Consider the following 22,447-nt stretch of genomic DNA (forward strand, 5'->3'; position numbering starts at 1 on the left):
GCGGAACGGCGCGGGCGGTTCAGCACCGCGGAGAGCGCCCCGCGCCGCGCCGGGCCGGGCCCGCATGGGGCCGCGCTGAGCCGGGCGGCCCCGGGCGGCGGCGGCGGGGAGCGGGCGGGCGGGCCCGGCGGGCTCCGGGCCGCCCGTGGATGAGCACCATGCGGCTGCTGCTGCTCGCCCTGCTCTTCTCCTCCTCTTTCGCCCGAGCCGGCTGCGACCCCAAGATCGTCAACATCGGCGCGGTGCTGAGCACCAAGAAGCACGAGCAGATCTTCCGCGAGGCGGTGAACCAGGCTAACAAGCGGCACGGCACCTGGAAGCTCCAGCTCAACGCCACCTCGGTCACGCACAAGCCCAACGCCATCCAGATGGCCCTCTCCGTCTGCGAGGACCTCATCTCCAGCCAGGTACCCCGGGCCGGCGACTCCCCCACCTCCACCGCCACCGCCGGGCACCCCCTGCCCTGTCCCTGAGGGGCGCCGAGCCACCGCTCCCGCGGCCGCTGAGACCCCGGCCCCGGCCGCTGCGACCCCCCGGGGCGGGCAGAGCCGCGGCGAGTGGGGTCCTGCCCCGGGGCCCCGCTGCCCGCATTGCAGCCTTTATGTAAGAGCTGCTGGGCAGCACGCTGCGCTGCACGGGCACCCGCACACACACCGGGGCACACACGGGCTCACACATGCACCTCAAGCTGCACACAGGCACCCGGGGCACACACGGGCTCACACACACAGACCAGGTCTGCAGACGTGCCCAACCGGTACCATGTGTGCAGACAGCAACACGCATGCACCATGCACAGACACGCTTTTTCATGGGCACGCACAGAGCTCCATGTGTACATGCTGTGTGCACACACGGGCACCCACACACTGTGGGGAGCATCGTGCATGCACACACACAGTACACTCGCATATCGCTGGGGCTTCCCTGCAAGTGCACACATGCATTGCTGTGCAAACGTGGGTGCACATGCAGAACACTGCATGCCTACACTCATATCAGTGTGCAAACACACTGCTGCACACATGCTATGCCATACACACACGCATCCATGAGCACACACCACACCAGGCACGTAAATACAAATACTGCCACACAAACACACCCCACTGCCTGCACTGTGAACACACACACACACACACAATATGCTTGTACACACACCCTTCTGCACACATCCCCCCAGTCACACACTTGCATGACTGTGCACCACAGCTGCACACACCCCCACGACACACGGCACCATGGCCCCCAGCACCACACAACGCATGAAGCAGGCACACAAGCACACCCACTGCCACACACACAGGAGACACTGGCACACACCAACAGAGACTGCAGACATGTAGTCACTGCATGCACACACTCACACAGACACAGCCGTGGACAAGCACGCCGTGCACACGTCACACGTACCTGCACACACAAGCACAGTGCGCTCCTACCTCCTGTCTCTGTGGGTCACCCTCAGCGCACACAGGGGAGCAGCTGGAATCTGCAGCAGTGGTGGGTGCAGCCTGGCTGCCCCCCATCTCTCCTGTGTGTGCTCTGGGTGCTGAGCCCAGCTCACCAGCCCCATTCCCCCCACTTGAGGCCATCAGGTGGGCAGACAGGCAGGTACAAGCCCACCCCCACCTAAAACACATCCATGCACATGCAAAAGGTATGCATGGACCCACACATAGGTACAAACACACACACAAATTGTATGAACACCTGCACAACAGAGGCTCACATGCCCTGACACACACACATAAATGCATGTATGCACCTAGGCACATATAAAGCCAAAAGTGGGGGAGGGAGCTGGTAAGGCCAGAGGTGCACAGCGAAGCAGAGCTGACACATTCACAGCTCAGCTTCCAATGTGGAGATGGAGGATGGCTGGAGACATCCCTGGGGATGGTGGCAGAGCCAGGCAGGAAGCGCAGCGCAGGCTGTAAAAGATACCCACTGCCTGGCAGGGAGCAGGGACAGGGCTCAGTTGGGTCCCTTGCTGAGCCAAAGCTCCATTTGAGCAACGCAGCTGATGGATGCCTGTGTTCATGTCACCTCTAAGCCTTGTCCCCACGGCAAACCCCAGAGAGCCCTGGGCCGGTGCAGGGAGGCAGGTGCTGGCACATGTCTGTGGGAGCAGTGGGACGCGGGGGGCAGCTAAGTCAGGGTGCAGAAGGAGCTGCGGATACTGGGGTCAGGGTGTGGAGGGGTGGCCACACTGTGCCAACCAACAGGGGTTCTTCCAGCCCCACGGTCCCAGCATGGGGCACAGCCACCCTTAGACCCGGCTCTCTGGTGCAGTGCCCAAGCAGGGGGCTGCGAGGCAGAGGAGGGGCTGGCAGCCCGTGCATGCAAAATGGCTCCTGTTGGTCAGCTGCTGCATGGCGCAGCACAGCCCTCACCCCCACCCAGCCCCCAGCCTCCCCCAGCGCCTGGTCCTGCCCCACAGCCTTTCTGGTGCAGGTCCTTGCACACCCTGTGTCAGCAACAGCACTGGGCACCCCTGTGCAGGGCACGCCCCTCCTGCCTCCCCAGGTGACTTCCTCAGCTCCTTCCCCAGCAATTCCTCCCTTCTCCCATAGCAGGGTCTCCAACTCCTGCCCCAGCTCTCTCTGCACCTTCAGTTTGCTCCCACCCAACATCAGGCAGGATGTTACCTTCCTCCCACCCCACCCAGTCCCCAGGTCCCCTGCCCCAGGCATGCTTCATCGTCCTCTCCTGTCCTGGAGAGCTGTTCCTCCAGCCCAAGTGCAGAGCATGTCCTGGGGCTCAGACAGATGCTTGGAGGAGGAAGAAATGTTATTTTTTCCCAGACATCAAAGTCCTTGCACTGATTCACCCTAGCCAGAGACCTGTCACCAGCTGGGGACATTCCTTGTGCTGTGAAAGGGCATTAGTGTAACAAAGGATCCAGCTCCTTCCTCTTCCTTTGACACAAAACAGGATCCTGCTGGAGACCAAAATCCCAGCCCTGTAGTAGCAGCAGGATCTTGCCGAGATCCTCCTTCCCCATTTCGGTACAACCCAGATCCCCTGCTCCCTGTTGCCCCCACATGCTGAGGGCAGATCCCAGCTCCTGCCCCCACTGCCCCCACAGCTTTCTCATTTCTCTGCCTGCTCGGGGCCAGATGGCTGATCTGCTCGGTGGCTCTGTGCTCCTTCCCCTGCTCTGAGTCCCAGCTGACCACTTTGTTTGTAATAGTCCTCGGAGGGGAATTACAACTGAGTATTAAATGTGTGGTTAAAGAAATCGCATTACACAGTGTGACTGTAAGGGAGATGTTTCCCTTTAATCTGTAATCCATGAAAGTTATTAGTTTAGCGAGCGGAGCGTCTGGGCACGGCATTTCCATTAAGATATAACCCTGAGCAGACCCATCACCTCCGCCCGGGCTGCAGCCCGAGCCGCGGCACAGCTCCCCTTGCTCCCCTCTGCCGTCCTTGCTTCTCCATTCCCGACTATTTGAATGCTGATATCATGTTAATGTGGGACTGTTTAACATTGCAGAAAAAAAAAAAAAAGGAAAAAAAAATCACACTCGATGGCCGATGTGCTCCTGTGAAATAATGTTTGTGTCGTGTATCCTGTCCTACAGGTCTATGCAATATTAGTTAGTCACCCTCCTGCTCCCAACGATCACCTAACACCAACACCCGTATCATACACAGCTGGCTTCTACAGGATTCCTGTCATTGGTCTGACAACACGCATGTCTATATATTCTGATAAGGTAACTGATGCATGTTTCTAGTCTAGTACCTCATACGTGTGATGTAAATCAAGAGTGCCCATCAGGAGGGTTAATGATGTCTGCACTACCCTGCCTCTCTATGTGTCTGTCTGTCCATCCAGTTAAACCCGCAGCTCCCTCTCTCTCTCCCACATTCCCCGGTACATTATTTTTTCACAGCTGCCAGTGTTGACCTACATAGTGCTGGATGATTTCTGCAGCGTTTCTCTGCCAGGCTGCTGGGCTCGCTGCTCTTCAGCCAAGGCAAACGCACCAACTAACTCCTGCTCTGCTCGCTGGTGACAGCCGGGGGGTCCTGGGTGCAGGGGGGGCTGCAAAGGGGCAGGAGGATCCTCGTGGAGCCTGAGCATCAGGCAGGAGCTCTCCATGGGTGAAGGTTGTTTGCTTGCATTCAGTTCTCTGGGTGTATGTGATATTGGTAGGGGAGATAATAGAATTGACTAACAATTTATCCCGAGGCTTTAAATGACATTCAGCACCCAAGAAAGATTCGAATTCCAGTGTTTCAAACCTCTGTCTGCTGTCCCTGTGGAAACACGGAGACTTCCAAGCTGGATGAGGTCCTGCCCTGGCCTGGGGGATGAGCTGGGGCTGTGGCCGGCTCTCCCACTGGTGCTCAGCTCACAGACCACCTTGCAGAGACACTTTGTGATGAGTAAAAGCAAAAGGAGCAGCTGAGCAGAGCCAGGCAGACCACATGCCATTGCAGCCTTGGTGGAGGTTTTAGTCCAGGTGCACAAGTTTAGTGGGTGAGATCAGCCCTGTTTTGAAGCACGATTCGGCCTTTGCTTGGAAAATGTGAATATTCACAAATGCAAATGTTCAGTGCAAAAATAGTCATTCCGCCTACATGCTAAATTAAGTCAAATTTCAGGAGGGAGGAGCAGAGGCTCCCGGAGATGCAGCCGCAGGACTGGAGCAGCAGCAGTAAAACCCTAGTGGGACAATCAGCAAGCCAAGACCATGACAGTGACAGCAATGGTGGCAGGCAGGGCTGAGAACCCACATGCCCTGCTGTGGTCTCATCAGGCACTGCTAGAAGGAAAGGGATGATAACAGAGCTGGCAGACCTGGGGAGAGGGCGGGCAGCAGGTAGAAAACGTCCAGGGGGAATTTAGTTTGTGCTGCCTTGGGGAGGAGATGGGTCGGATCAGCCATGTCACCAGGAGGGACCTTGTCACAGTGCACATGATGGCAGGGAGAAGGGACCCTACATGCTATTGGTCCAGCTCCATCTTGGGAGAGCCATGCTCACCAAAGCAAATTGGCCACCTTTTCCCCAGCACGACCTTGTGCTGGATTTGCATGCTCACCCTGAGGGGGTGGGAGCTTCCCTGGCACACTCTGCTCCAGCCATTGCTTTCCTGTTTAAAACATGTTTTCTGCAAAAGTGGTTCATAAAAACCACCTGACTCACTCAGAGCTGGAGGAGCAGCCCGCTGCGGCAGTGGCAACCCACTGCAGTGGCAGGGAGGTGCTCCCCATGGAATATTTGGGGGTGTTGGGCAGGTGCAGGGCTGTGGGGTGCACTTGCCTGGCAGAGACTCACCACAGTGTGTGTCTCACCCCTCTGAGATCTCCTGCTTGGTCCCACGAGACAGCTGGGGCCTGAGGCCTTTGAGGTCTCTGCAGAGCGGGGAGCTGCAGGCAGGAGATGGGGCAAAGGTAGGGACTGGGTGGGACAGCGGACAGGCAGGAGCTGGAGGGGACAGCAAAGGTGGGAGTGGAGTGTAGGACAGCAGAGCAAAGGGGTGTGAAGGCAAGTGACAGGATGGTGCAAGGCTCTGCACGCCCGCGCAGGACAGGCTGACATTCAGCTGCTTCCCTTTTTGCTTTCCAGTGATCAGTTTGCCTTTTTTTTTTTTTAATTCAGGAAATTATATCTTTCAGCTTAGTTTCTATGGAAACAAGCTTGTAAGATCACTTTGTGTGTGTGCCCCTGATTGGTTTTGAAGGCATCAGCCAATTTTAGCTAAATTTCGCAGGGGGTTTGAAGTCTCAGAGTTGATTATGGTCCTCCCAGGACTAAGCTGCCAGCAAGAGGAAGGTGTGGGCCTCAGCACAGACGGGTGTGCTCAATACCTTTTGATGCTCTCAAAGCATCTCCAGTTGAGCACAGCAGTCCACAAGCTGTAGCCAGTTTTTCAACAAAGCCATTTGAGGGAAGCAAGCTTTACTGCTCCTGGTATTCAAAGAACTGTTTGTTCTAGAAACGGTATATTGCAGCTACCAAGCTGAGCACTTGGCAGCTTGGCAGCCTTTGTTTGGCCTCCTTCTGCCTACATCTTATGAAATCATTACTTGTTCCTCCACCGAGATCCTCACGTCATTCAGCACAGTCCTGCCTGCGTGGTGGGGGTGTCTCTGAAATCCTGGCCACCTCTGAGCGGGGGAAGCGTGGAACTGTGGGAGGGGAGAGGATGGTCTCACGGTCAAGGCAGCAGAGCCGTACCCATCTGCTCCTAGTGCCCCTTGCTATGGAGAGCCCTTCATGGGCTCCTCGTGGATGGGGCATTGCAAAAATCACACTCTGACTTTCCCATGCCAGGCTACTTGAACGGACAGGCCAGACTAGTGCTTTAGTTCTTCTGTTCCCCATGTGTTGTTGGGGGTTTTTTATCTCCTTCGCATCTCAGCCAGAAAAATGAGATTGAGATGACGTTGACTTCTTCACAATATGACAGATAGGAAATGACACTGAGAGTGTGAAAGGAAAGCTCATGGGGACATGTACAGCTCAAGAGCGGGGAAGGTCTGGTGCTGTTCATCACCACCATGTGTGACCACACCTGTGTGATGGGGATGAAGGGACATGCTGGGTGCCCCAATGTGCTGAGCCACACACCATCCACCCATCAGAGATGTGGTGCATTAGGGGATCAAGGGTGGCTCTGAAGTGAGACCTGCTCTGCTGCTGAAAGAGGTGGAAAATGGAGCTTAGTCATTCTGCACTTGGAGAGGCATTTCAATGTCCAGCAGTTGGTCCTGGTAGTTGAAATGAGGGCTGTCTCTCTATTTCTCTGTCTCTCCAGCCTGGGCCTTGGGATGGTTCTTCCCTCTGGTTCCTTGTCTCAGTATAATTACTCCATGCCCTCCTGGGGGTTACTGCTCACTGAGAGGAGGATTTTTCTTTATTACTAGTGACCAATGCTCAGCACAAATGGTACTAGTGGTGTGGGAAGCTGCACTGAAAATGGGGAGAAAAGTGATTCCCCTCAACTGAGGTCAGGGTCAAGACTCCTTCACTGGCACCTGAAGTGACTGAAGAGGCTGTTTAACAGGACATGGAGATGTTTTCCTCAGGAATGGGTTTCACGGTCCCCACTGAGCAGCACAGCCATCCGCAGGGGTGGCCTGTGGTGTGTCACAGTGGATGAGGGGCTAGAGCCCACGCTGGTGGCAGTGATGGAGCCCCCTCATCCCAGCGGAGGAGAGCCTTTCACAGGCTCTCAGGATTCAAGCTGGGAGGACAGAGCAGCCCCACCACTCCATAGAGCTGCTGCTGCCGTGCTGGGCCGTTCCCCAGAGGCTGACAAGTCCTCTCCTCCATGCACTGCAGAGGAAAGGCAGATGATGCATTTGTGCCTGTGCTCCCCAAACGTCTGCCCCCACTAAAATCCTTTCCAATGCATGTCTAAGCTATGGCAGAGCTATCTTAGCTCCCTCCCATGCCTGCAGCTATCCTGGGGGGCAGCGGGCAGGCTGTGTTTTGGGGGGGTCAGTGACATGTGTGGTCAGGCTGGGCAGAGCAGCTCAGGATCGTTCCCTGGGGTCACAGGTCAAGGTTTCTTTTCTGTACTCAGCTAGTGATTTTTGCTGCATTATCAGGAACTGTGTATTCTAGATCTCTGTTGATCTTGAAAATGCCAAAACACCTCAGTTTTGGGACGTATTGCTAAAAGAGAGGCTGTTAACGTGATTTCTGTAGGCAATGAAACATTTCCTCAAGCCTGTAGGAGAAATTACTCTACCAGCCATGGGCAGTGAGCTGTGATGAGCCCTTAGGCAGATAGAGGTAAAGAAGACATCACTCCTTTCAGTTTCGGATCTCTACATGGTCCTTACATGGGCATACTAGTACTACCTGGTAGCCCCATAGCCATGCCTGCACATTCCCTATACGTCCACACAACCCCTGTGCACACAAGCTCCATCAACAGGCACTCACACGTGTATGTGCTCACATTTATGCACACACAGAGTCCTTACTTGCACACGTGTTCACACATAGACATGATCTACTCAAATTCAGCCCCTTTTCATACGTACTCATGTCAACCAAGTCAGTACCACTAATAAATTGTGGTTCCCAAGATACTGGACCCAGCACATGTCCCCATCCTCAGAACCACATTCCCTCCCCACACATTTAGGTTCCAGCCCTGTGGGTTTCTGCTGAGCTGACTCCAATTTGAAGCCTGGATTCCATCCCAACCCGTATTTACTTACTTTTGGCTGAAATAGAATTTAATGAGGAAGCACAGGGCCGAGGACCCAGGGTTTGGTGGCACTAGGAAGATGTTGCAGAAGGCTGTTCCTCGGTTCGGGGTTGCTGTCAGCAGTTCCCTGCCCTCCTGTCTGGCAGCGGGCACACTGGAAGGAGAGCAAATAATGCAAGTCCTGCAAAACATCTTACAAAGTGAACTGCTGATTTGTAATCAGGAGCATTTTTTGCTGCGTGTCTGACTGGAGGTGAACGGGTCATGACCCATGACAGCTCAGAGTTAATGCACTTGTAGCTTCAGGGACAGTGCTGGTGAGTAGCACAGCTGGAATGAGTGAATTTATTCCAGTTATTTGCCTAAAAATGGACTAACTAGGATGTGTAAATCACAGCATCCAGGTGCTTTGCAGCACAGCCCTGTGTGTCCATGTCCCTGGCCAGGACAGCTCTGGGCTGGATTCCAGAGGAATTTCCCAGAGACCTGTCACTGTGTACACTGCGATGGGGATTATCAAATCACATAAAACCTGATGCCCAACTGCTTCTGCACATCACGAGTTGGACTCATTAACCTTTCGGGGACTCTACTCTCATTTTTCTGCCAATCTTTGGGCTCTGTGGAGAAGTTTGGTCTTTCCAGGTGCTTCAGAAGGTGAGCACAGAATGTGAGTGCTCATCCTGCAATCTAGACTCAGCAATTGCAATAATTTATTCCTCATTATCCTACTTAAAAATAACAATTGTGTAATCCGAGACCTGAGACACCATCATAGCAAGTCCATGACCCTTTTGACACCACCTCGGAAAGCAAATTTGCCTGAACTGTTAAACCAAGTCGCTCTCCAATAACTTAGCAGGAAAATTTGTTCATCTGAATCTAGTGATATAGATTTACAAAAATTAAGAAAGCCACAATCAGCTTAAACAGAATTTTTGCAAGCTAGCTGGGAAACTAGAAGTAATTTAATAGAATATATGGAATTTTTAAAGATGTTTTCATTTCAAAAAGGGATTTAAATAATTTTAAGTTAGAATTTTGATTTTTTTTAGCCTGTATTTTTCTGATTTTTTAAAAATTAACTATTCTGTTCTTTTTTCATTTATCTTCTCATCTCTCCTCTGATTTTTTCTGTTTCCATTTTCATTTTCCCTGGATTTTGTTAAACCAGTTAAAATGCTCAGGGATTAAAATCGCTCAGGCCCACCCTGTGTGTCCCTGGTCTGAGCTGTGCAGCCGGACCTGGAGCTGCCTGGGCATCTCTGCTGACTCCAAAGAGCTTGAGCACCGTGTTGGTGTGGAGACCACGGTTGTCCTTCCATTGCTTGTCCCTGCGGGGTTCTTCCCAACCCCATTGATTAGTAACTGGGCTTGTGGGGTGAGCTGCATTTCTCCTACTCTTGGTTTAATTAGGAACATTCATATCAATCATACAAAACTGCAGCTCTGAGATGCTCGTCAGGACTCTCCAGGTTAATTTCCTCCTTCGATTAAGCATTCACAGTTCTTCTCAGTCTGCAGTAATTAGGAGTTGTTTCCAGTGCTTCGGTAGTTTTGCTGCTGCCTCCATCATTTCTGTGTTTTGCAGGGGAACAGACATGCTGTCCCACTGCAGAGACCTGATCACGACAGGGTTTTGCAGTATTTTCTATATGTTGCATGGTTCAGTTTGATTTTATCACCATGTTGAGTATGAGGAAAAGGCATTATCTGGTCTGCCCACTCCTCTTGCGTGGGTCCATGGTGGACATGATGCTCCTTCTCTTCCAGAGTGAATTGCTTTGGCCCCTTTGGGACATTTCTGACCCATGCTGGGTCAGGTCCCTGGATGAGCAGGACTAGACAACCCCTGTCTGGTCCAGAGGACCATCTCAGTCTTAAAAAAGAAATATTACGATGCTTTCCTTTTTGTCCTCCACTGCTCAGACTTGTGCCTCCCTCCAGCACGTAGCTGTTGTGTCAAGTAGCGTCCATGCTGAGCATAAGCACTTTCATTTTCTAATATTTGACTCTAGGGCCTTTTGGAAAAGCTGCATTTTTGAAACCTCTCTGTCAGCTACAGCTTTTGGTCCAACTGCTCCCCAAAGAGTGCTGTGCTTAATTAGTCTGGAATTGCTCTTGCTCAATCATCCAACCATAATGATGTATTTAACCAAATCAGATCGGTTGCTGGGGCATGAGTCCAGAGCTGCCTCCTCTGTGTGCTGCTGCAGAACAGCCTGACCTAGAAACAGCCAAACAGCATATTATAAAACTGCTTTTCTGCACTTCCCTCATGACAAATAACTAATATATACCCGCATGTACCTGCAGCTGCTCCTTGTCAATCTCTGAATGGAATGAATTTTCTTTTTGATGTCCATTGCTCAGTAATATTTTCAAAAACTCAAGAGGAAAGGCTCTATTTGCACTGAATGTTGCAGACAGTGGCTTGCTGGACAGGCATTCCTTCACCATGAATTACAGACCACAAAGCAAAACACCTCTCTACCATGTGCTGGAGTAACTGGAGAGGTACAAAATTGTAGCCAGGGTTTGCTTCTCAGCCAGGAGAAAGGAGTGTGGGTCCCAGCGGCTAGTTCAAGGCGTGCAACCCAGAGGTCTACCAAATACTGCTGCTCTTCATCGTTGGCCTTGCAATCCCCGTCCTGTCCCTGCAAACCTGCCCGGTCCCCGAGATACCCCCTCGCCGATGACCCAACCAATCTATGTTTAGTTCTTGTTCTTCCTTGCAGAGCATCCACCTGTCCTTTTTGCGCACGGTGCCACCATACTCTCACCAGGCCAACGTCTGGTTTGAGATGATGAGAGTCTTCAACTGGAATCACGTCATTCTGATAGTCAGTGACGACCATGAAGGTCGTGCTGCACAAAAGAAGCTGGAGACCCTCCTGGAGGAGAAAGAGTCCAAGGTCAGTTCCTGAACATTGTCTTGTAGCATTGTTTAAGCAACAACAACAAAACTAGAAGTCTCGGGCTGTTGTATGTATGTAGATTTCTGTATGTAAAACACCTTTTCTTTCCATTGTAACATGGCTAACATGCTTAAAGCATCAACAGTGTCTGACTAGTACCTGACAGAACTTTGTACTTTATTCATTTCACTTGCTTTGCCATGGTCAAAATCTCCTACATGTAAATCGACTACAAAATGAAGGGAAGGATAACCTGGAGCTCTGCAAATGCCTCGCCCAAGAGTCCCACCTAAGGAGAGGACCAGTCGCTCAGCTTAGGGAAGCACCTGCCCCGTTACAGCCACTCTCGGGCCAGGCAGACCCAGCAGTGCCAACCCAGCCCCGAAACGCAGCTTCTGAATTGGCGAACCGGAGCTCACCGTAGGGGCTTAGTAGGGCAGGGGCAGCCCGTGCGTTGATGCACGGAGGTGTCACGCACCCTCTCGGTACAGCTATCAGTTCTGCTGGTGGCCCCTTTCCCATCTCCATTGAAGCACATGCCCAACGCTGCTTTCCTGACACCCCATCCTGTGACAAGAGGGAGGTTGCGGCTGGCGGGAGCAGCTTTGTGGAGGAGGTGCACTGCGCCTGTGCTCGGGGCCATGCCGGGGAGCAGGGGGGAGGCAGAGGAGGTCCCCGAGCCTGCTAGAAATTCAGGAGGACTATCATAGACCTGCTGCCATTGAGTAAAAGGACCAAGTGAGTGTTCAAGACATGCATGGAAGGCGAACACAGGGACCCGTTCAGCTGCAGCGCTTCAAAGGCAGTCACCTGTCTGGGAGGTGAGGAACCACGTCCTGCCCTGCGGGGTGATGTCCTAGCATGTCCTCTTGCCTGGAGCAGGGGGAGGTCCCCTTCGGGTGGGCAGAGTCTGAGCCCATCTCCAAGCTTCCAGCAGCATCAGGGCTGGCACCTGTTCCTGGCTGTTCCCTCCTGGGTCACAGGCAGGGACCACAACTTGCTCTTCTCCAGCCTCACCAGCAGCTGCTGGATATTTGGCAGCCAGCTCTGGAGGAGATTTGGCCATAGATACTTCTTGTGCTTAGAGTTGGAGGCGGAGCTGAGAGAACAGTGAGACCAGCCTGCCCTTGCTCTTTGTCACCTCTTGTCAAGCCACTGGAGCAGCAACCGGTGCAAGGGTGCAGACTGGCACAAGCCACACTGTTTTTGGTGGTGACTTCCAAGAATTTTCATCCCTGCTGCATCCTGGGCCGTTGTGAGACACTGGCATGCCACCAGCCATGGTGGGATCCTCCTGCCTCCAAAGGCAGCGTCCCTCTGGGTGACAGCAGGCCAGTATTTCTCTCCAAAGCCTCTTCCCAGCACAGTGTCCCTCACCCAGGGAGAGCTGTAGAAAGGTTGTTCCCACTGTCAGTGTGTTGTCCCTTTCTTTGCATCTTTTGAGTTCTACTTTCTGTTTTCCTGCAGCTCTTGTGCATCCTCTTTTGCTGCTCCCCCTCATGCCTCCAGTCCTTGCTTGCTCCGTGCAGTTCTCCCAGGTGCAGTGTGTATTTCTTCTTCAGCCTGCCCATCCTACAGGAAAGCCTTTGAGATCTGGGGCTTGAGACGAAGGGGGGAGGGTGTGTCCTCAGACCTGCCCCACATTTGTACTGCATCTACAACATGTCTTGGTGTCTCTCCTGGCAGCCCCTGGGCTCCTACAAATGCCCTAGCTGTCCTCCAGCCTGGAGCATGTGCTCTGTGATGGTAGGTCATCTTGTCTTCCCTTCAAGATGTGCCACCACATCTTGATTCTTTTTCCTTTGAGGAGTTTGATCTGATCAAGCTGACTGGTCTGGCTGGTCTTGAAGGTGGTAGATACCTCTGTTGGGTATCCTTTCCTGTATTCTTTAGTCTCTTCTGCTGTCTAATTGCTCCTCTAATCACTGGTGTGTTGACTTTCTTCATACCATGAAGAGGTACCCTGGACTTCTCCCCAACCTTCTCAAGGGCAGCCGGGGCCTTGGGGAGGGAGCAGGCAGGAGACCTGCTCTCAACCTCTTCAAGGCTTGGCTTACAGCCCCTGAGGACCTGGGGGATCTGCTATAGGGTCACAGGCTCACCTGCCCACCAGAGGTCTTGTATCTGAGTGTGTCTTGTCCCTGGAGTCCACGCTGGCCCTGGGTGTCACTCGGGCACCTTTACATGGATTTGCACTTCGAGCAGGCGTTCAGAGCCAGCACTTGGGCCAGGGTGGCCAGCCCTGGGGCACCCCACGTGCCAGCCTTGTCTTAGGTCTGTCTGCAGTAGTGCTCAGCCTGGAGCAAGCACTTCATCCCAGGACAGCTCTGCTTATTCATCTGGGCAAGCCACCGCTGCACCAGCGCTGCTCGGGTTCAGAGGCAGTGCCAGATGCTGTGAAAATCCGAGTTGGTCCACATCAGAGGCGGCAGGTCCCTGGTGTACTGACTCCCTTTCTCTGGGACAGTGCTGTTCATGAAAGTGCTAATTTTTTGAGTAAATGCTGGAAAGGTGGCAAGTCAATTTTGAGTTTGTGGGTTTTTGTGTGAAACATGGGCTGAGGAGCAGGAAAGGGCTTGCAGGACCACATGGAAAAACAGGAAAGAGAGCAGATATTACTGATCTAGTTCTGGCAATAGGGATAGAGACAGGGAGAGGCAGAGGTGATCAGGCCCCAGCTTTTCTGCACCCGAGACTCTGCTTCACTTTGCTGACCAGTTTGGGTCTACGTTCCAGCACACCCCAGTCACACAAGGCAACTCGTGGCTGGAGGCTGCAAGATGGATGACCAAGTTTCTCGCTAAACAGACAGCGCCCGAGGAAAACTGGCCAATATATCGTCACATTCTGCCCTGCTGCAGCTCTGCTCTCCTTGGAGACAATTGTTACTCCAGGTCTCACTGCAATCTGAGCAGGGTCTGGGAAGCCGTTGCAGAAATCCTCACCATGGATGTCATCAGAAGTGAAGGCAGACCTGGGCTCCAAGCAGATTTTACCTCCTAAGATACCTTTATTTGCAAGAACCCAACTTCTTTGAGCAATGAAACACATGTCAGGCTGTGTCCAAGGAGAAGAAAGAAAAGACCACACAGCTACATGGAAAGGAGACCTGGCAAAATGTCCTGCCAAAGACTGGTCTGAGTGCTCAGGAAGAGGCAAGCTATTTAGTTTGAAAAGGAAGATGCAGAGATAAAACCTGGCTGCCTAAGGAACAACCTGGGGACATGAACCCTTGCATTACTGGGGTGCAAAGGGTTGGTCTCCTGGCAGGAATCAGTTACCATTGCCATAAGATGCTGCAAAATGGAGATTGTGATAAAGTCATGTCCTGTACCCAAAACACACAGACTGGGGGTGCCCAGCTGGGGTGGGACGGGGCAAAGGAGACAAGGTCAGACTGTGTCTCACCAAAACCTGCCAAGCACTATCCTGCAGGCCCTGCCAGGTTGATGCTCTTGGCCTCATCGCAGGGGCTGTTCCCAGGAAGATGCACGGGGCTCTGTGAGTGCCGCAGCAGGGTCAGGGCTCCTGAGAGCAGAGGCTGCTGATCCTCAGCACGCTGCCTGGTGGAGAAAAAACCTCCAGAAGGAGGTTTCATGCCCCTGGCTCCTTTGGGGCCAAGCAGCAGAACTGACTCAGACAGGAGACTTGGGGGAGCAGCATCTCTGCTCCAGTCCCTTGTCTGCAGGGTCAGCGCTGGCTGAGCCACCTGCCCATTGTCCCGGTGTGACTCTCCAGCCAGGAGCGCGGGGACCACCAAGCAGTGAACCCATCAGCCATGCGTAGGGCCAGGTCATGGGTGCTGTGGTCTCTGGCAGCTGCACCTCCCAGGGCCACCCATGTGCCGCAGAGCCACGAGGTGCCCTCAGCCCTCCCCGAGCACCAGGTAGAAGCTGCAGTGTCATCCCATGATTACCATTGCTTCATATCGCCACGCTTTGAGCCAACATGGGATGTAGCGAGCTTTTTCTTTCTCTTTTGGATGGCAACAGCTCCAAAAAGCTGCCTCCTCCTTGCAGGAGGTGAGAGGCTCAGCTGAGACACCTCACTTGCTGTGAGCTCTCTTGTGCTGATAATAGTGACGGTAGTAACGCTGATGCTCTTAACTGTAAGAGTTTGTGTTTATCCAGCACTTTCCGCACACAACATTTTGTACTTTGCTTCCACGGTAATTCCATGGAAATCACACCACTTAGGCCCTTAGAGACGCGTAGATTGTTTCTGAGCTTAAGATAAAAAATTTCTTCCTGAAGAATTCCCCAGTCCCACAAGGGAAATGCAGCTGCATCGCACCAGCCGTGGCACTCAGGCTTTGCACCGTGACGCTCCCGCGAGCGCTGAGGCCCTCTCTCCTGATAGTGGTTTTTGCGAGCTCCAGCGTTATAGAGACCCTTTAGCAAACAGTGGAGGAGGAGGTGGATGTTGGATTGCTTTACTACACGTCATTTTCAACTGTTTATAATATTCTTCTGTGTCTACATATTTTCTCTGTGCACATTATTCATCAGAGTAAAAAAAGGAACTATGAAAACCTCGACCAACTTTCCTATGACAACAAGCGAGGACCCAAGGTATATATGCATGGAAATGCACGCCGCCCACCAACCTAACTAGCAAATGAAAAATAGCCACAGCCACCAGAAAAATAAAAAAGAAAAAAATAATAAAAACAGAGAGAAAGAGAAAAAAGAAAAGAAAGAAAGCAAAAAATAAAGATCCATGACTATGTTTCTTGGTAGCACGTTTTTATGTTGAGATAGTTTGGTTTGGACTTGAGAATGGAAACGTAGCCAGCTGGTCCTGGAAGGATTTCTTTTTGAAACATGCATGTGAACCAGTAATTAACTTGCAAGTTTTTTTGTTTTTTTGTTTTTTTAAAGTTGAACCAACCCCCTTTCCTCCCCAAAGGAAACGGTTCCTTGGTGTAAGTTGCGCACTTCTGCTCCCAAAGGTTAACCCTGTGAAATATGTTTTTTTCATTTCCTATGTTTTTGAAAAACAACACTCGTTTGAGTTTTCAATTGCATTTCAAAGCCTTTTTCTCTTTCCTGTTCAATGCACGCCTCTTTTTGGGTCTTGATTGACTTCAGTTTGCATGCACAGTGCAAAAAAAAAGAAAAGAAAAAAAAGAGAAAAATAACAAACCAAAAAGCCAAAACCTTAAAAAAGAAAGGAAGGAAGGAAAGAAAGAAAAGAAAGAAAAGAAACTAAAAGACAAAAATAGCTATAACCAACCTTATTTAGCAGACTTTTGTGCAGTTTAATGAATTCTCTTGACCCTTTTCTAGATAGCATGGCTCTCACAAGCAGTCCTGGGGCTCCCAGACTAACCAGCCTTGCTCACACTAATCACAGGCTGAGAAAGTGCTTCAGTTTGACCCTGGAACCAAAAATGTGACGTCGCTGCTGCTGGAGGCCAAGGAGCTGGAGGCTCGTGTCATCATCCTTTCGGCCAGGTAAGGCAGAGCCGTCCCTTCCCCTCCCCGCTCCGGTTTTCTCACTTACAACACTGCCCAGTGCTGGAGTCGGTGCAGATTTGGGGCTTGTTGTCCTTTTGAAGAGTGTGGAAGAAAACCCATGTAAAGCCCCATGTCCCAGGAAGGTCCCACCACGCTGTGCTGTGTGTGCTGCTGGCCAGGGAGCTGGCAATCACCAGCGTGGTTGAGATGTCTGGCTGTCCTGCAAAGTGCTGTCAGCTGCAGAAGCAGCAATAGTTGCTGACGATGTATCCTGATCCACCTGTGAAGGAGGGGAATCTTATTGCCCCTGTGCCTGTAGCAATAAGGAATGGGCCAGATTTGCAGATGCTCAGCAGTACTGGGTGCTGTGGGATTATTTGGTGCTGGTGAGGCTGCATCCTGAATCCTGGGTGCAGTTTTGGGCCCCTCATCACAAGAAGGACATTGAGGCACTAGAGAGAGTGCAGAGGAGGGAATGGAGCTGGTGAGGGGCTGGAGCACAAGTGTGATGGGAGCGGCTGAGGGACCTGGGGGGTTCAGCTGGAGAACAGGAGCTGAGGGGAGACCTTCTGATCTCTGAACTGCCTGAAAGGAGCTTGGAGCCAGGGGGGTCGAGCTCTGCTCCCCAGGAACAAGCGCCAGGAGCAGAGGAAACGGCCTCAAGTTGCGCCAGGGGAGGTTGAGGTTGGATGTGGGGAACAATTTCTTCCCCAAAGGGCTGTGAGGCATTGGAACAGGCTGCCCAGGGCAGTGCTGGAGTCACCATCCCTGGAGGGGTTGGACAGACGGAGATGAGGTTCTCAGGACATGGTTCAGTGTCAGGGCTGGGTTAACAGCTGAACTCGATCTTGAGGGTCTTTTCCAAGCAAAATGATTCTGTGATTACATGAAGCTGAGAGAAAGGTTTCTGGTGCATCAAGTTGTTGCCAAGGAGAACCACTGATCATAGGAGGGCTTAATGGAGATGTGTTTTCCCTGGTGCTGCCACCCCCTTGGGATCTGATACAGGAGAAAAGGGGCCATCCAGCACCTGGAGCCACATTGCCGTTCCCTTCTTCTCGTTGCAGTGAGGATGATGCAGCCACGGTGTACAGATCAGCGGCCATGCTCAATATGACGGGCTCCGGCTACGTGTGGCTGGTGGGGGAACGGGAGATATCGGGCAATGCCCTGCGTTATGCCCCTGATGGTAGGCACCCGCCGGAGACACCCGTCCTGCTGTTGGCCGGGCTTGGAGGAACCTGCTCAGAGCTGGGACGAGCAGCACCTGCCCTTCTGGGACCCCTTGGGCTGGGGGAACGCGATGCCATGGTGGTCCCAAGCCAGTGGGACGTTGCTCTCCACATCCTTTGCCCACATGGGGAGACAGCAGTCTGGCAGCCTTGGCCATGCTGCCGTGCCCCACATCGAGTTCACCGGGGCTTTGTGAGCTGCCACCTGAGGGAAAGGTTTGGGTGATGCAATGTGGATGGAGTAGAGGGTGTCAGTGGTCCCTGGACACCCTTTGGCAGGCAGGACGGTGCCAGCCCAGCACTGCTGCAGCCACAACCCCTGCCTGCCCCTGCCTGAACCTCAGGTAACTTCCCAGCTGCATCCGAGGGCTCCTCAGACCATAACCATGTTCTTGTCCCCAAGCCCTGTGCATGGGAGTAACACTGGAGCGGCCAGTGTACCCAGGGTGCTGACCTGCCTTCTCCCCTCTACACATGGCAGGAGTGATCGGTTTGCAGCTCATCAATGGGAAGAATGAGTCAGCCCACATCAGTGACGCTGTCGCGGTGGTGGCCCAGGCCGTGCACGACTTGTTTGAGAAGGAGAATATAACAGACCCACCACGGGGCTGCGTGGGCAACACCAACATCTGGAAGACAGGACCCCTTTTCAAGAGGTATTTGGGGAAGGGTCCTGCTGGAGGCAGCAGAGGACGTGCTGGGGGAGAGCTGGAAAAGGTGGGAACATGTGGACAAGGGCAGCATGGTGGCTTTGTTCAGACTGTCTCTAATTTTTGCAGCATGTGGCACAAAACTGCTTGGATTCTCCTGCATGATTCGAATGTGAGGGCTACAGCCCTCCTAGAGAATTAACCAGGACGTGGGGTTGGGCATTGGCTCACATTTTGTCCAGGCTGTTTAGGCGTCATCCTGGTGTGTGGCCACCATGCCAACCCATGCTCTCCTGGGCAATGCTTGGGCAGCTGGGATCAGTGTGGGCAGGGAACAGCTCCAGGAGGAAGAGATCTGAGGGCCATAGAGGGATGGTCTCCTGTGTTCTGGAGCTTGATTCTCTGAGTGGAAGAGAGGAGAAAGAAGGTCCTCTGTCAAATCAGGGTAGGGGGATATTTCAGTCAAATTGGAGCTCAGTGCTGTGGACACATTTCTTGCTGCACATTTCAGGGCTGCAGCGTGTGTCAGTGTGCTGCAAGCAGGACTTGAGGGCAAGAGATCTCCATGCATGGGACAGGCTTGCTCTCCACTGCAGCAAATACTGGTGCCTTGTTTTGGGGTGGTGGGGTCTTAGCAAATCAGAACACGCGCATGTTGGATCTCGCTGCCGTGGGCAGTGTGATCAGCAGATGCTGCATGCGTTCCCCAGAACCCAATCTTTGTGCTGCGTGGAATTTTGTGCTGCATCACTGCAGATACTGGAGCCACCAGGGCCTCTTCTGCAGGCTGGATCCTGGTAAAGCAGCAACTCCCTTTGCAGCATGGCCCTGTGCAGTAGGGCTGCTCTCTGCAGCGTGCAGCCTGGCACCAGGGTGTTGCTCTTGGCAGTGAAATCTTTGCCAGCAGTTGCTCCTTGCAGACATGGTTGTGGTGTCAGTGGGATGCCCTTTCTGTAGATCTGGGTTCTGTTGAACCTGGGACCTGCAAAGCCTGAAGCTTATTTTAGAAATATTTCTGGTACCCTCTGCAGTGACACAAACTGTGGCATGAGCTGTTGGAAGTCGTTCTTTATGGTGCACTGTGAGTGGCTCAGGCAATTCTTCTGGGTCTTCACAATCATCTTTCCAGGGTTTGGGAGCTGGTTCTCCCCTTGGAGGTGTATGTGCATAGCTGGGGCACTGCCCAGGCTGCGGTGGGCTGGTGCCAGACAGAAGCACCAGGAGCAGGGGCATGGACACAGCTCCCAAGGGACACCCAGAGGAAGGTGTCCTTGGGTGCTGTGCGACAGGTCATTCCTTAAGGGAATGGGACTTATCTGGCAGAAAAGAGGCGACAATGACAACAGATAGGGTAGCACAACTTTTGGAAAACTGACTCCACCCACCAGGAGGTGATGACCACAGGGCTATGAACAGACCGTAGGTGGCCTTGACTGGACTTCTATAGGGTTGTGGGCATATGGCCAGCAAGTAGGAGAAAACTTTGACCTTTCTGACCTCTTCTTAGGTGTTCCAATGGCCACAGCAGGTTTTCTAGGTTGCCCCCTGTTTCTCTCCATAGGGTGCTGATGTCCTCCAAGTACTCAGAGGGTGTCACTGGACGGGTGGAGTTCAATGAGGACGGGGACAGGAAGTTTGCCAACTACAGCATCATGAACCTGCAGAATCGGAAACTGGTCCAGGTTGGGATTTACAACGGCAGCCATGTACGTACAGGCCTGGACAGGATGGGTAGGAGGGACGTGTGTGCTGGGGTGTCTGCCTGTGGCCTCATGTCTATCTGGGATTGATCGCAGGTCTTGACCAATGACCGGAAGATTATCTGGCCAGGGGGAGAAACTGAGAAACCTCAAGGCTATCAGATGTCGACTAAGTTGAAGGTAACAACAAATGTCATTAGGGGGTGGCAAGTGTCCTCAGCTCTCTGCATGCGGGGCTGTGAGTTTATCTGCCTCCCACTGCCAGTGGTGCCTCTGCAGCTGTCAGTGGCATTTGCAAACCCAGGGCACCTGCCATCTCAGAGAGGATATAGCAGAACCACTTAGAGAAGGGACTGGAGGGTGTTCCTCACCTTAGGTGCAGGGCGAGTAAATGTTCCCTATGCCAAAGCCATGTCCCACTGCTGGGCTGAGTGGTCTCGTGCTGAGGTGACACCATGGCCTTCTGGCCATGCTTGCATGGAGAAGGTGGCCCAGCTCTCTATCCAGGGGAGATAGCTCTGGGTGGGGATGGAGACAAGCAGGTGATTGTGTTTCAACACACAGATCGTGACCATCCACCAAGAGCCCTTTGTGTATGTGAAGCCCACACAAGCAGATGGGACATGCAGGGAGGAATTCACCATCAATGGAGACCCTGTGAAAAAAGTCTTTTGCACTGGACCCAACGAGACCATCCCAGGTAACTTGGTCTGGTGGTGAGTGCAGGGCCTCCCCCAGCCCACCCAACTGATGAAGATCCATGAAGGGGTCCCCAGGCAGGGTGCTCAGTCACACAGGAGACCCAGAGGATGAGGCACAGGAAGGTGACAGCACATTTAGCCTCTGGACACCCTCCATCAGCTCAGCCGCACAGCAGTGCTGGGGTAACTGGGCACTGGAATTCAGGTTTTTGACCCCTACAGATGACTTTCCTGCTGTCCCTCTTCTGGGTGGGTTCCACGGCTGGGGTGCATCCCCTGTTTCTGTCTCCTGACATGCTCCAGTTCTCTTTGCCTTGATCTCAAGCAGAAGCAAGAATCATGAGGCACTGGTACTAACAGCATCAGTTTCGAACCTTTTTATTATGGAAAGCCTGTTTCAGGGTTAGGACTGAGCACCTGGTGGGGAGTGTGAGCTGCTTAGCAAGGCCAGGCTTGCCCAAACCCACCTGAATTGCATCCCCTTGGCCCATCACACTTTTCTGTGCACAACTAGCTGACCTCCTCAGCCCAGACCTGTGTCCTGGGCTGTGTTCAACATGATGGGTTCCTGTTGGCCCTCCTCCCGCACAGCCTGCATGCACCAGGTCCCCTCCATCCTCTGCGGTGGGCTGCTAACACCAAATCTCAGCCCCCCTAAAGTGGGACATGGCAAATGAATGAGTTCTCATCACCCCTGCTTGCCTTCCTCCCACACCTGTGTTTCCCTCGCACCCATGGGTGATGGAGGGAGTGGGACAGGGTGGTCAGTGGTAGATGGCACTGCCTGAATAACGTGATTACATCTCATATGAAACCAGAGCGATGCAGGGGACTGCTCTCGCTGGGGACAGCCACAGATCCCACATGGGGTGCCCGGCAAAGGGCTGCCTCCACTTGTCCCCTCCACTTTTCTCCTGCCCCCAGGCCGCCCCACCGTGGCACTATGCTGCTACGGCTTCTGCATCGACCTGCTCATCCGGCTGGCGGGGGTGATGAACTTCACCTACGAGGTTCACCTGGTGGCTGACGGTAAATTTGGTACCCAAGAGCGGGTGAGTTTGGGCAGCTTGTGATATCTCTACCTGTGTCATGTGTTGAAACACCTCCAGGCCCCTCTCCAGAGCAGGGATGGGGTGGGGGGTCCATGCAGGGCACCTGCCAGGTGTTGAGGGGCCATGACTGGTGGGGAACAGGTGTCAGAGCGGTGGGCTGATCCTTCACTGGCTCTCTGGCAGGTTAACAACAGCAACAAGAAGGAGTGGAACGGGATGATGGGAGAGTTGCTGAGTGGCCAAGCGGACATGATTGTGGCTCCTCTCACCATCAACAATGAGCGGGCACAGTACATTGAGTTCTCCAAGCCCTTCAAGTACCAGGGTCTCACCATCCTTGTGAAGAAGGTATGGGCTGGGATGGGACAAAACTCAAACAGGGGAGGTGCCCCCGGTTCCCCAGCTTGCAGACACATGCCATGCCTGCACTGTGCCCAGCTCCCCCATCCGCTGGCTCTGCCCACCCCAGGGAAGCTGCAAATCCCAGCCTTTGCCGTGCACTGCCAGCCTCCACATTGCTGGGTTTAATGCTGGCTCTTGTCTCAGCCAT

The 22,447-nt window shown here is 53.1% G+C and overlaps 1 protein-coding gene across 15 annotated transcripts in view; it reads left to right on the plus strand.

The window, feature by feature from the left end:
- The window catches only part of GRIN1 (glutamate ionotropic receptor NMDA type subunit 1), a 39,169-nt gene continuing 16,722 nt past the window's right edge, over positions 1-22,447 (plus strand). For 10 of the 15 annotated variants that reach the window (XM_065036144.1, XM_065036145.1, XM_065036151.1 and 7 more), the window contains exons 1-12: positions 2-407; positions 3,591-3,725; positions 10,924-11,100; positions 15,612-15,674; positions 16,459-16,559; positions 17,630-17,751; positions 18,276-18,450; positions 20,006-20,150; positions 20,241-20,324; positions 20,709-20,844; positions 21,770-21,897; positions 22,081-22,245. In XM_065036144.1, coding sequence (XP_064892216.1) covers positions 150-407; positions 3,591-3,725; positions 10,924-11,100; positions 15,612-15,674; positions 16,459-16,559; positions 17,630-17,751; positions 18,276-18,450; positions 20,006-20,150; positions 20,241-20,324; positions 20,709-20,844; positions 21,770-21,897; positions 22,081-22,245 — 1,689 coding nt within the window. In that variant the 5' untranslated portion in view covers positions 2-149. Of the gene's footprint in view, positions 408-3,590; positions 3,726-10,923; positions 11,101-15,611; positions 15,675-16,458; positions 16,560-17,629; positions 17,752-18,275; positions 18,451-20,005; positions 20,151-20,240; positions 20,325-20,708; positions 20,845-21,769; positions 21,898-22,080; positions 22,246-22,447 lie in introns of all 15 variants that reach the window. The other 5 variants (XM_065036152.1, XM_065036149.1, XM_065036148.1 and 2 more) reach the window with 4 other exon arrangements.

Source organism: Columba livia, chromosome 19 (assembly GCF_036013475.1).
Source record: "Columba livia isolate bColLiv1 breed racing homer chromosome 19, bColLiv1.pat.W.v2, whole genome shotgun sequence".
NCBI lineage: Eukaryota > Metazoa > Chordata > Aves > Columbiformes > Columbidae > Columba > Columba livia.